General features: G+C 30.2%; 1 protein-coding gene and 1 long non-coding RNA gene across 2 annotated transcripts; both read left to right on the forward strand.

Annotated features, from left to right (window-relative positions):
- The first annotated feature begins 2,618 nt into the window (after positions 1-2,618).
- On the forward strand, positions 2,619-4,155 carry LOC111704602 (uncharacterized). Its single transcript, XR_002765856.1, has 3 exons — positions 2,619-2,706; positions 3,278-3,335; positions 4,067-4,155. It is a non-coding gene; the product is annotated as an uncharacterized LOC111704602 (long non-coding RNA).
- Positions 4,156-4,210: 55 nt separating this feature from the next.
- Positions 4,211-8,410, forward strand: LOC111704612 (uncharacterized). The gene is made up of 4 exons (XM_023476901.1): positions 4,211-4,472; positions 5,206-5,256; positions 6,499-6,579; positions 7,251-8,410. The coding sequence occupies exons 1-4, from the start codon at positions 4,445-4,447 to the stop codon at positions 7,394-7,396; spliced, it is 306 nt and encodes a 101-aa protein (XP_023332669.1). The 5' UTR covers positions 4,211-4,444; the 3' UTR covers positions 7,397-8,410.
- The last annotated feature ends 5,221 nt before the right edge of the window (positions 8,411-13,631 follow it).

Genomic DNA, 13,631 nt, shown 5'->3' on the forward strand with positions numbered 1-13,631 from the left:
CTAGTAGTCCTGGTCGTTACTGTTAGCATATTATAGCTAGTCCCAGTCTTTAATGTTAAATATACAAGTAATCCTGGTCGTTAACGTAAGATATACTAGTAGTCCTAGTCGTTAACGTTAGATATAGTAGTAGTCCTAGTCGTTAACGTTAGATATAGTAGTCGTTAATGTTAATTATATAATAGTACGTAGTTAATTATTGTGAGACACAATTCTTCAGTTTAAACAGATTCATTTTCGGAAAAAGTTATCTATAGAGTAATAAAACTATTTGCTTTGTAATATTATCAAATACTTTTAAGTATTACTTTAATGTCGTCTTCCTATTCCACATTTATCTGGCTCACTGTACAAATTAATTATATATAACGAAAGAGGGAGTCCCACATCTGGCACATCTAGCTATAGATTGGGATTTTCAGGGGCTAAACAGAAATTCTGAAATATTGAATCATTTAAAAAATTGTAAAATATAGAAAATTTGTAATTTTTGCATAAATAATAACTAAACATAAGAATAGTTTCTGCCGATAAAATACGTTCTCACCTAGTCACCCTTGATCAGAAACAAGTTGAATCCTACATGCTTCTCAATAATTGGAGGTTCACTTGAAAATAGGTCTACAGTTTCTTTCACAGAAACAGATCGCTATTTAAACTTGAAGGACCTAGGTTAGCTTCAAAAGCGAGTATTTTACTAGTTTTTACTCCTTGAGTCAAATTGGCAACCCCTCATGATTATCACCTTTTGTCGTCTCCATGTCCCAGTTTATATAAAGACTTTTAATTGATAAATTGATTGAAAAAAGCTCAAGCTATATATATCATTAAAGGTTGAGACGGGTAGACGTAGTTCTCTTAAACTTGAACCTGAGCGCAAAGAAGTGGTTCAACTTCATCATTTCGGTTGAACTACATTTCTCTATTCAATAAATCTAGTCAAATATATCTATAAACTATTTACTAATGATTAGAGATATAGAAATAGAGATTATAGAAAGTAAGGAAAACTTTTTCACTATCCCCATGGGGCCTGGGTACTCTTCCTGTATATACATTATATACAATATTACTTCCATAATATATTCTTGTCCAAGGGGGGGGTAGATTGCGTACTGTGCGTACGTTACAGCTTTTCCAAGATAAACTTATGATATGGAACGCTCTGTATTTCATTCAAAAATTAGATTGAAGCAAGAACAATTTTTCTCTTTGTTTGAACAAAAATTCTTGACTGATTTTAGATTTTAAACAAAGATTAAAATTTGAATTTTTTACAATTTATCATTTCAATTGTCCGGATCATTTGTCATCGGTGATTGTAAAAAACAGACGTCTTTATGTTTCCCTCCACTAGACAAATAGGGAAGGTTAAAGGTTTTTGAATTTACCGATCTGACTTTGCGACCCCATAGCTCTTCTAGTTTTTTTGAAACATTTTTGTTCTTTTCCAAAGCTCTTTAATAATAGGAGTTATGATAAAGCGAAGCTTACTTTTATTTAAAATAATTAATATATTTTTCAGATGGGAACTCTCATCTACAATTCACTTACAGCAGTAGTCAGATACTTGTACGTTAGGTAATATGTATAGTATGTACAGTGTACATATGTGTAGTCAAATACTTTAGGTCATATGTAATTATTTGTTACAATTAGGGGAAGCCTTGAGGTGAAGATTCATCGAGTACTAAACCGGAAATCCTTTCTGTACAGGTACACATGGTCGGCCAAACAGGAATTTTTCCGCCATCTTGAATTTCGCCATCTTGAACTTATTTAAAACACGTGGAAATTAAGCGAGAATATTTAAAAATCGCCTTTGATCAATGTATTTCTAAAAACATTTTATTTTTTTATTTAATTTGGGGAATAGAATATGAAAGAGGACATCTTGGACGTCTTTCAAGGGAATGATTGATAGACATGGCAAAGTTTAGCTGATAATGCATTATCGTTGAGAAAAACTTTTTGATTCATTTCAATGAGACAATTAGGGTATACAATTTTCAAATATGACTGTAAAGTTGTTTGTAGTATTACTCCGGTTGTTTCAATTTGCAGATGAAACGTTTTTTTTTACAATTTTTAAATGACATGGAAAAAAACAAATACTATTCTGCAAACTGTATTTAAACAGGTTGAGAAAAAGCATGAACTTACATCATTGAAAATAAGTAATCAAAATTCATTATAAAATATCACAGCTTTATGCAACTTTTTGCAGCGAGGGTCGCCTGTTGGAGGTTTTCTTTATTTTAATTGTGAAGACGACATTTTCAAGAAATCTGCAAATAAATTTATAGAAAAAGCATAGGGTAATGAATGATGATAATGAAATAATCGATTCTACGATTCGACTATTTTTTTTAAGAAATATGTTCCAAAACAGCAAATTAGTCTATAAAATATTTTTTCATAAGTTGTCTTGGTTTTTGAATAATTGTAATACACGTTTCTTCAATCTTCTGACTGAGCTGACTGTAACAACTGATGAAATATTACAAACGACTTAAAGGGTGTCCAGTGCATGTTTCTCTCTTTAAAGAGGCAGATCACATTCAAAATTTAAGTAGATAAAAGATGCGTTGAAAGTCGTCAAGCTGATTTATTCGAATTTTTTTTTAAGTGCACTGATTGGAGCTGAGTTTCTTCTCATCTGCATTTCTCTGATAGACGATATGGACTCAGCTATTCTCTACCACAGTAAGTACATCCGTCTATAGATAGATATAGATAAAACCATATCATCATGTAAAATACTAATTAAGCAAAGAAGATGTAAACACTTAAAGGGACTGTAAGCGTATTTCAAGTGATCTTCCCTGCAAAGATAGCAATGCCCGATTAACAACGGTACCCTTGAAACCTTAATTTGATAACAAATGTGGAAGAAAGCGCTTCATTTTGTCTGATTCGAAAAGTGTTTATTTTCTGTGGATTTCTCAGTTGTTTGTTTTAAGTAAGAAATGCGCAAGTGCACTTTCGCAGAAAAACTGCAATTGAAAATTAACACGCTAAAGAAAAAATATGGATATCTAATTCAATATGGATAGCTGAAGTGCCTGGCGACGGCGTTGCCCATGGAATTTCAAAAATAAGAACATTTTTTACAAAATTATGAAATGATATCAAAATTTTCGAAACTTCGAAATATTTTCGGTAAATTCAACATTGGGAAATAAAAATGCGAGCATAGACCGAGGTTAGATGTATAGGATAATAGCTGTTTTTTCCTAATTTTTAAATTTATTTAATTTTATTAATTTTAATCTAGCATGTCTGAATGCTGAAGTGGTCTGGAGTGGAGAAAAAGGATACTCCAAATACGTCCTGTAAGTTTCAGTTCATTCACAATAAAAATCTTATATTTTACAGAACATATCAATCTTTTCAGTTTTATTTTACCTTATACAATATAAAATGTAGCACAGATGACCATTGACCATTATAAAGCGAGAACTATAAAACTGTAGAATAAAAAGACGACTTTTATACGTTTTGATTTTAAATATTTTATTTTAAATGATTTTACATGATGAGTGAGTTTAATTCTAGATTTATTTAACAAATTAATGCAACATTAATGATACAAATTTAAGACCTCGTAGCTCCACTAGTTTCGCAAACTTTTTTAATCTTACACGCAAGTTTACTTTTTTTGACGTGGTTAGCTCTAACAATATCAAGTATTCTAAAATATTGCCTCCATATTCCCTAGTTTTCTGATTCCCACTATAGAATCCCATTTTCACGTGATTGCATTAAATTGAATTGATTAAACTTAAGGTTGTTTTATAAGTCAGGTTACTCTAGACGCTCCAATGTACGGAAATTGTCGTCTCCTAAGATAGATAGATAAAAACCTAATTTGACGTCGCAGATTATTGAGGCGAGAGTGACGTCATGTTACAGGTTTTTTATCTTTCTATGCTCAGGAGACGACATTTTCCGTACATTGGAGCGCATCGCGAGTAGCCTAACTTATTATATAACTTTGATTAAACTATTGTTATGGGTCATGTCACGTAATTTTAGCTTTACGGTCAACCTAAACTTTTTTTAGGTTCCTTGGAAATCTGTTCAACTTGACCAGTGTATTCTGCTACATTCAGTCAGTTTTTTACAACCTAAATTTTATATATTTTAGTACAGTCATAATTAAAAAGATATTTCAAAGATGGTATAAAGATATTTCAAAGATGATGGTTCAAAGATATTTCAAAGATGGTTCAAAGATATTTCAAAGATGGTTCAAAGATATTTCAAAGATGTTTCAAAGATATTTCAAAGATATTTCAAAGATGGTTCAAAGAGTTCTTTTTGGAGTGTATAAAAATTTCAGTATATTACGTTTAAAAAGGGAGAGGAGTGTAGGGTCCAAACATTATAATTTTTTTTTGAATAAAAAATATGCTTTAGGCTGTTTTTGTTTTTGAAGAAAATGACTGAAGGGAATACTGCCCTGCAAGGTATATTCTTCTCTTATCTAAATTTAATTGAAGATTAGTTTTAGTATTTATTCCAAAAAATGTTTTTTAATTACTCAGTTTCAAATTTTAATTTGGTTAATTCTTGAAAATCCAAAGTTTTAATTGAAAACAAATTGAGAGCGTAAACAAAAAAAAGATACCCCTTGTAAGTTTAGAAAAAACAACTGAAGTGACCGGCGTTGCCCGTGGGAAAAATTACTTTGGAAAAAATTAGAAAATCTGAATTTTTGAATAAATGAAATTTCAAATTTGTTTATCCCATGTCCTTTAAATGGTACCCCTGGGGTTTCTCACAAAATTTCAGCCAATTTGGTCCAGCCGTGTGGACATTTGACACCTACGGCTTACATCTTCTATAAAAAGAGCTAAACAAAATTGAAATTTTTTTGCTTCAAAATTCTATTTTTTTTTTTAAATTCTACAGGCAACTCCGGGTACTTTAGCTAGTTATATGTTATATATATGAGCATAGACACCTTTTCCTATAGATTTTCAACCAAATTTTTAGCCATTTTTAAATATTTTCGGAAATAATTAAATCAGTTTTAGTTCATTTCAATATAAAACATTTGCATTTTAAAACTTGGTTTACCCTACTATATAACTATTTGCATATTTTGTTATGGATAAAATCAAAATTATAATAACTTTAATTTGAATAACTTTTTCACTTCTTGGTACTTACAGGCTCAACAAAATATTTATGTTTCAGCTCGTGAAAAAAATGCAGCAAAGAAGAAAAACCTTATTCCTGCAAACCTTGGTATTTTTTTGGTCTCTATTAACTATATATATACAGTTTAACCCATAAACTTTGAGGCATCGAAAGAATATTTAAAATGAAGTTTTTTTAACCTACTGATAATATAATTTAATGATTATGTGGAGCTCTCTTAAACTGTTGCTGAATATTTCTTGGCTATTTATTAATTTTTACAATTACTGAGATTAAGGTATAAAAGTAAAAAACCCATTGAAAAATTGTTAAGACGACATTATATACATCCTTTCGATGTTTCCGAAGTTCTTGGTTAAATTGAATAAATATTAAATGATTTTTTAAAAAATTTAAACTTAAAGGGACCGTCAGCGTAATTTCAAATGATCCTTAATTACCTATAAGTGACACTTCTGTCTAACAATACTCGTTATATTTTCTCTCTTAATTACCTCTAATTGACACTTCTGTCTAATAATAATCGTTATATTTTCTCTCTTAATTACCTCTAAGTGACACTTCTGTCTAATAATAATCGTTATATTTTCTCTCTTAATTACCTCTAAGTGAGACTTCTGTCTAATAATAATCGTTATATTTTCTCTCTTAATTACCTCTAAGTGACACTTCTATCTAATAATAATCGTTATATTTTCTCTCTTAAAAAGTACAGAATGCTGTCAATTTCCGTCTTCTTTGCTGCTGCGTAAATCTGCAGGTCACTTTTATGGAACATTCGCAGGGAAAATTATTGATTATCTATAGAAAAACCGTATTATCTTTGTCGTTTAGAATTCAGACAACGGGTTGAAATATATCATTGTGAATCAGCCATGCAACTTTTGATATAAATGGGTCACTTGAAATTAAAATCATGCCGAAAAATTCTTTAAAATTGGTATTGTTTGTGCGATGTATTTTTATCCGATTTGTCCTTCTCATCCTTCTACACAATAGTTAAATTGTAAATAAAGGTATTGTCGTCCAAATAGTAACACGGTTTGCGGTTAGATATAAATATTTATACAATGAGAACGATATTAATTTAAAGATTTTTGGATCCTTCATCTTTGTTTTGTAAACCAGTAATATTTCAAACTTTGATCTTCGGATACCCGGTAATCTTTAAAGCACAAAAATGGCAGATTACTTTTTTTAAATGTTATAACGCGGGGAATCTTGTGATTATTGTTTCAAGAATCATAAACGTAAAAGTAGATTGAAGAATGAATGCCGCAAACTATTTCAAGTATCAAAGACGACCTTCAAGTCATTTTTAATCTGCAGGAATCATACACCTGTGCAGTTATTTTGCAATGCTGATCTGCTTCTACACATTCTACTACAATCTGAATACTCAAAGCCTAGGTATTTATCATTTAATTTATGGATTCTATTTAAAAATATCCAATTTTTTTTGTCTTGTAATTAATAAAATCCACTGAATCCGAACTTTTTAGATTCAATAAAAATAAATAAATTCCAACTCATTAGTTCCATTAAATTTATTAAAAAAAAAACTAATTGATTCCATTCAAATTCCATTAAAACTCAACTTTAACTCCATTAAATCCATAGATAAAGATAGATTGCTCATAAGACGACATTTTTCATCTTGAAAGATATAAATGTACAGAGATGTTTTTAAAGATATTCCCATTATAAAGATTATCTAGGTCGGTTGTGAACATTGGCTGTTCTTATGTCATTGAGTACTTGTGGTGTACATGAGTTCTGTAGAGAGAAATTTAAGTTAGTTTAGTCCTTCTCATGTCCTTCTTCAGTTCTCGTCAATATGATAATTTGATAATTTGATATTCTCAAAATAAAATTCACTCCTGAGTGGTTTAATAATTATGAAATCCTATAAACACCAAACCACCCCGCTTATCATTGAAGTACACTTTGACCCCTAGAAGTATGAGTTTGCGGACTGTACAATTCTTTGTGATTTTGCGTACATAAGCTATCTATGTTTATTTATTTATCTATGATTAAATCCATCAAATCCTATTTCATATTACCCACTCACTGTTTAGGGATTCGACAGTTTCTAGTCTCATCTGTAATGGATATAGTCCACTGTGTAGTTGCTCCAGCAGTCTTGTTCTATGGTTCAGAGGATTTACGAAGAAAAGGAAGACGATTTGTGGAAAAGATGCTAAACATCGTCCTTTCAAGATAATTTCTGCAACGAACTGTAGGTGTAATTTCAAGTGACTGATTCACAACAGTACCCTTTAAACCTTTGACTGATCAAGGATGATGGACTTATCCTTATTTATATACAAACACGCTTGTAATTGTTTATAACTTTGCTTGCAAGCTGTTCTCGAATGTAATATGATTGATGTTTATTAAATTACTTTCCAAAAGTCACAAAAAATAAATTAAATACAAATTTTTGGAAACCGTGTTTTTTTAAGAAATCTGTTGCGTTAAATTCATACTGGATGTAGCGCCTACACCGATTTTCCGGCAATTTGAACTCTATTTTAGAGATAACACGCGGAGTTCTCTATCGTCGATGATCAGTCAAATTTTTTTAAGGGTTCTGTCGTGATTGGGATATTCTGCTAATGTATGTATGAAGGGTCTCTTAAAAACACACTTAAAATCCCTTAAAGAAGATAAGAAACTTTTCAATCTCGATCTCCGACTTTTCGAGAAATTTAAATATTTAGCGGAATGATCTTATCTTAAGAAAAGACGCAAAAACAAAACATCTGCTTTTTTCTGTTCTGATTTAAATTGAATTAAACGCTACTGCTGTCAATTGTCTATTATGAAAATACCTGTACATCATTAAATGTCTATAATGGAACTTGTAAATCTGTTTATTGCGTCTATGTTGACATGTACATAAAGGGTTATCTACAAAGCATGAAACTAAATTTACGGAGTTTATTTAACCATTTTGCGAAATTCCTGCTCTCATGTTTCTATGAACGTCAAAATTCAACCTTCAGAAAGTCATATTTAATCAGTTCCAGGTGTCATTAAAGTCTCTCCTTTTTTATATAACCCTCTACACCATTTTGAGTAATCCTGTACGTGTGTACATTTTTTACTATGTCTAAATAAAAACTGTATTGTTTATATATATAAAACTTATGTAATCTGCATTAAACATATTCTAAAGTCCAAACATTAGTCTAGAACACCAAGCTTATTCTTGATATCTACTGCGAGGAAAACTTTCTAATCCCTATATCTTTCCAACCTGATTGTGTAAAGCTATGAAATTTCAAACTAAGATTATTTGATCTAAAAGAATTTGTTTTTTGAAATATCCAAGTTCTACGACATTGGGTTGCAAAGATATAGAGAATACAAAAAAAGAGTATGTGGCAAAGACTTAATTCCTTTAGTGAAAAAGCGTGGTTTCAAATTAAACTATTACTTGAAGCTAAACCTTTTTATTGAAATGTCACAAATTCTAGCATCCTATTTTAGGCTCGAATGTGTCAAATTCTAGTATCCTATTGAAGGCTCGAATGTGACAAATTCTAGTATCCTATTGAAGGCTCGAATGTGACAAATTCTAGTATCCTATTGTAGGCTCGAATGTGTCAAATTCTAGCATCCTGTTGTAGGCTCGAATGAAACAAATTCTAGTATCCTATTGTAGGCTCGAATGTGTCCAATTTTAGTATCCTTTTGTAGGCTCGAATGTGACAAATTCTAGTATCCTATTGTAGGCTCGAATGTGTCAAATTCTAGTATCCTATTGTAGGCTCGAATGAGACAAATTCTAGTATCCTATTGTAGGCTCGAATGTCACAAATTCTAGCATCCTATTTTAGGCTCTGTCAAATTCTAGTATCCTATTGAAGGCTCGAATGTGACAAATTATAGTATCCTATTGTAGGCTCGAATGTGTCAAATTCTAGTATCCTATTGTAGGCTCGAATGTGTCAAATTCTAGTTCCTATTGTAGGCTCGAATGTGACAAATTCTAGTATCCTATTGTAGGCTCGAATGTGTCAAATTCTAGTATCCTATTGTAGGCTCGAATGTGACAAATTCTGGTTTCCTATTGTAGGCTCGAATGTGACAAATTCTAGTATCCTATTGTAGGCTTGAATGTGACAAATTCTATTATCCTATTGTAGGCTTGAATGTGTCGAATTCTATAGTATCCTATTGTAGGCTCGAATGTGTCAAATTCTAGTATCCTATAGTAGGCTCGAATGTGACAAATTCTAGTTCATATTGTAGGCTCGAATGTGTCAAACTTTAGTATCGTATTGTAGGCTCGGATGTGACAAATTCTAGTATCCTATTGTAGGCTCGAATGTGACAAATTCTAGTATACTATTGTAGGCTCGAATGTGTCAAATTCTAGTATACTATTGTAGGCTCGAATGTGTCAAATTCTAGTATCCTATTGTAGACTCGAATGTGACAAATTCTAGTATCCTATTGTAGGCTTGAATGTGACAAATTCTAGTATCATATTGTAGGCTCGAATGTGACAAATTCTAGTATACTATTGTAGGCTCGAATGTGTCAAATTCTAGTATCCTGTTGTAGGCTCAAATTCTAGTATCCTATTGTAGGCTTGAATGTGACAAATTCTAGTATCATATTGTAGGCTCGAATGTGACAAATTCTAGTATCCTATTGTAGGCTCCAATGTGACAAATTCTAGTATCCTGTTGTAGACTCGAATGTTTAAAAAGAAAACCTTTTAAAACAAATTTTTACTGTTTTTCAACAAAGTATAATCTATTTTTAACATAAATGATGCAGGTTTCAGACTCTTTTCTAAGCAAATTTGTTGAACATAAAATATTTTCGAATTTTAAAGTGTTCTGAAAGGTTTATTTTTAAACATTTTTATGAACGAATAATTGAAAGTAATCAACCAAATTCTAAATATCCATTTTTTATTTTAGTTTTTATTCATGACTTCACAATTCAGGAAATACATTTTATCAAATTCTAATGTGATTTAGAGCGTAGAGGGTTTTTTCATAATATTTTTGTTAGCATATGGTATAGAGTTTTAATGAATATCGAGATGTAGTTGAACTACGTTACTAACTTGAACTGCTTTTCTTTAACTTCACCCTGTACACTAGAGAAGTGATTCATCTACGTCTATTCTAGTTTAAGGCAATTAATTAATTTATTCATCATTTACATTTGTAAATATATAAAATAAGATTTTTAGGACAACGTAGTCTTTTATTACACAAAAGCAATTTTTATTTAAATTTTTTTTACTTCTGTAGCAATGTAAGCCAGTTTCAATATTTACAATTTTTTTTACTTCTGTAGCAATGTAAGCCAGTTTCAATATTTACAATTTTTTTTACTTCTGTAAATTAATTTTTAATTATTTTTTTAAGTTGTATATTTTCTAGATTTTTTAAAAGTATTATTAAATTATATATGGTCGCTTTCAATAGAAATTCAAAATATCAGAATTTTCAAAACACACTATAGCATCAAATTTTTTTTCTAAGCAGATAGTCCAATCCCTTCTATCAGAAAGGGTTAAGTTAAAGTATTTTTTTAGCTTTGAAAATTAAACTAGTTTTTAGTTTTAATAAAGTTAGATTTAAAATTTTTTTTTACGATAAATAATATTTTTCTCTCTCAATATTTTGTTAATTCATGAATGATTGGAGAGGCATTAATAAATATTTGAAAACAAACCTAAACTGTTTAAACTGTTTTCACTTTTGTAATTATGAACGTACAGGGTTACCCACAAAGATTGAGACTGTATGGAAGACCAATGCCAATCTTTAGATTTTAATATAATATTTTTTGGTTAATTCAACGGTAATGCAAAGAGAGTACAGTTGTAGGGAATCATAAGTGTAATGGAACAGACAGTATAAATTCTAAACATTTGTGTAATGTTCATGTAGCCCTCCATGCAAAAATTACAATGCCCGATTTACAACGGTACCTTTAAAACCTTTATCTGATTTGCAACGGTACCTTTAAAACCTTTATCTGATTTACAACGGTACCTTTAAAACCTTTATCTGATTTACAACGGTACCTTTAAAACCTTTATCTGATTTACAACGGTACCTTTAAAACCTTTATCTGATTTACAACGGTACCTTTAAAACCTTTATCTGATTTACAAAGGTACCTTTAAAGCCTTTATCTGATCAATATTGTTGTAGATATTGTCGTTTTACTAAAGCTAAAATTCATAAATTTTAAGAAACCACGATTGAAAATAATCAGTGTTTAAAATTAAAAAAAACATTGATATCTAATTCAAGACAAAGCTTTTCAGGGTGTCGTTGTAAATCGGACATATGCCAACTTTGCAAGGAGGGCCACTTGAAATTACGCTTACAGTCCCTTTAGGTTTTGATTGTAAGTCGCGCAACCTTTTTTTGATTTATATTCATTATAAAAAAAACCTTTTCGAGCATTATTATATTGCAGTAAATGGAAAGATTGGTTTAAGAAATTTTCTTTCAATAAAAAAAAATTATTAGAAAACATTCCTAGCCCTGTATTGATATACTAGCCCCGATTTAATTTTCCTAATTAAGACCTTTTTAAAAATTATTAGAAAATCTCCTCTAAATGGCTTTCATACAATATTTGAATGTTTATACCATAATCAAGAAAAGATGGAAAATCAAATGTTTGATTTAGAATTTTTTGTTAATTTTAAATATTCAAGCAAAATTATTTATTGAATTTCTAAGACATTTACATTTTAATATTTTTGATAACAGTCACACCAGGAAGTGACCAGGTCAATAAAGTTACTTAATCACCCTGTTGTAGGGTGATTAAGTAACTTTATCACCCTACAATGAGACAAATTAGGTATGAAATTTGAAATTTTAATAGTATAGGGTGCAAAAGTTACTTTTTCGCCCTGTTGTAGGGCGATAAAGTCACTTAATCACCCTACAACGGGAAATATTAGGTGTGATAAATTGAAATTTAATTAGTGTTTAGGATTTCAAAGATTTATCTATATTTATTGCATTATGCATAAATGCATTTTATATTAATATTCCATACACATCTAAATTGAAATTGAATTAATTACTTTTCATACCAGACCAGCGAAAATACCTTTTGCACATTCAAAGGGTTCCATTGTTACAGTTCTATTAAAAACTAAAATGTACGGGATCCTAATAAGTACTGCTGATTCGTAAAATAACAGATTTAAAAGGAAAAACTAAAAAAATCTTTCATAAAAATTTAGAGCTAAAAAAATATTTCTAATCCACGTTTCAACGTAAATCTCGAAATTATGAAGTCTAAAATAAAACTAAATCTAATCCACAGTATGGGCATTTATACCTATTCCATTACAAAGTGAATAAATATTTATTCACTTTGATTCCATTAGGCACAATTGGATTCCTAAATTCATTCGTAAAATAGTGGATTGATGTTGTTTAAAAATAATTCATTCATTCATGATGTTCATAAAATATTTTAAAAAATTTTAGTTTTTGTTTTTGTTTTTGTTTTATGTAGTTGTTTTGTATATTTTAAGAAAATGGAGAAGGGGGCGGGTATACAATGCTCTCAGGTTCATGGAATGCTTAAGGGAGGGGGATATTTAGACCACTTTTTTACAGAAAGCTTTAAAAATAACATCTTATCTTTATAAGTGTTTAATTCTGACAACTTCATTTCATTCTCGATTGCTTTAACTCTGCAGCAAAGTCATGTTTACACTTTACAGAGAAGCCACAATCAAAGATATTTCCTTTTTACATAGAAAAACTAGAATATCTTTTAATTTTTCATTGCACAAAGAAAGGTCAGACATTTTACTTTATAAGCAAATTCTGTAAATTCTACTATTTACCGAGTATGATTATCCCTGATACTGGTGCTCTGCTATTGTTCAATATGTTGAGTAAAAATGAAATGTTGAATTGTGCTCGACTCTCTCCAGTGAAAACTATTGTTAACTTTCTGCAATAGTTTCTATCTTATAGTTTGCATTTTTTTAACACTCATCACTTTCTACAGTTTTAGAATAAATTGTAACATTTTCTTATAGTAATATTTAACTACATCGGAAACAATTTCCATTTACGAACATTTAATTCGAAAATATAAACGGAATGTTAAGGATGTATTTAAACTTTTTTATTTTGTAATTGTAATTATACTTACAAATACTTTTGGTCTGTTCGGTGTTACGAACAAAGTGTTGGGATAAATTGGTGCAATTTAAAATTAAAAAAATCCATTATTTTATCTGAGACTTAATTTAATTAATGCCTACCGCCGGTTCAAATTTGAATCATCGATTCAAATCCTTCCTGAACCGTTATCTTTGAATCGGATGGTTCAAATTTGAACCGGAAGTAGGTAAAGTTTAGCGGCGTAACTCAAATGTATTAAATTCGATCCCTTGAAATACATCCATAATTACGATATTTCCTTGTTTCAGTTAG

Source organism: Eurytemora carolleeae, unplaced genomic scaffold, assembly GCF_000591075.1.
Source record: "Eurytemora carolleeae unplaced genomic scaffold, Eaff_2.0 scaffold602, whole genome shotgun sequence".
In the NCBI taxonomy this organism is placed as follows: Eukaryota; Metazoa; Arthropoda; class Copepoda; order Calanoida; family Temoridae; genus Eurytemora; species Eurytemora carolleeae.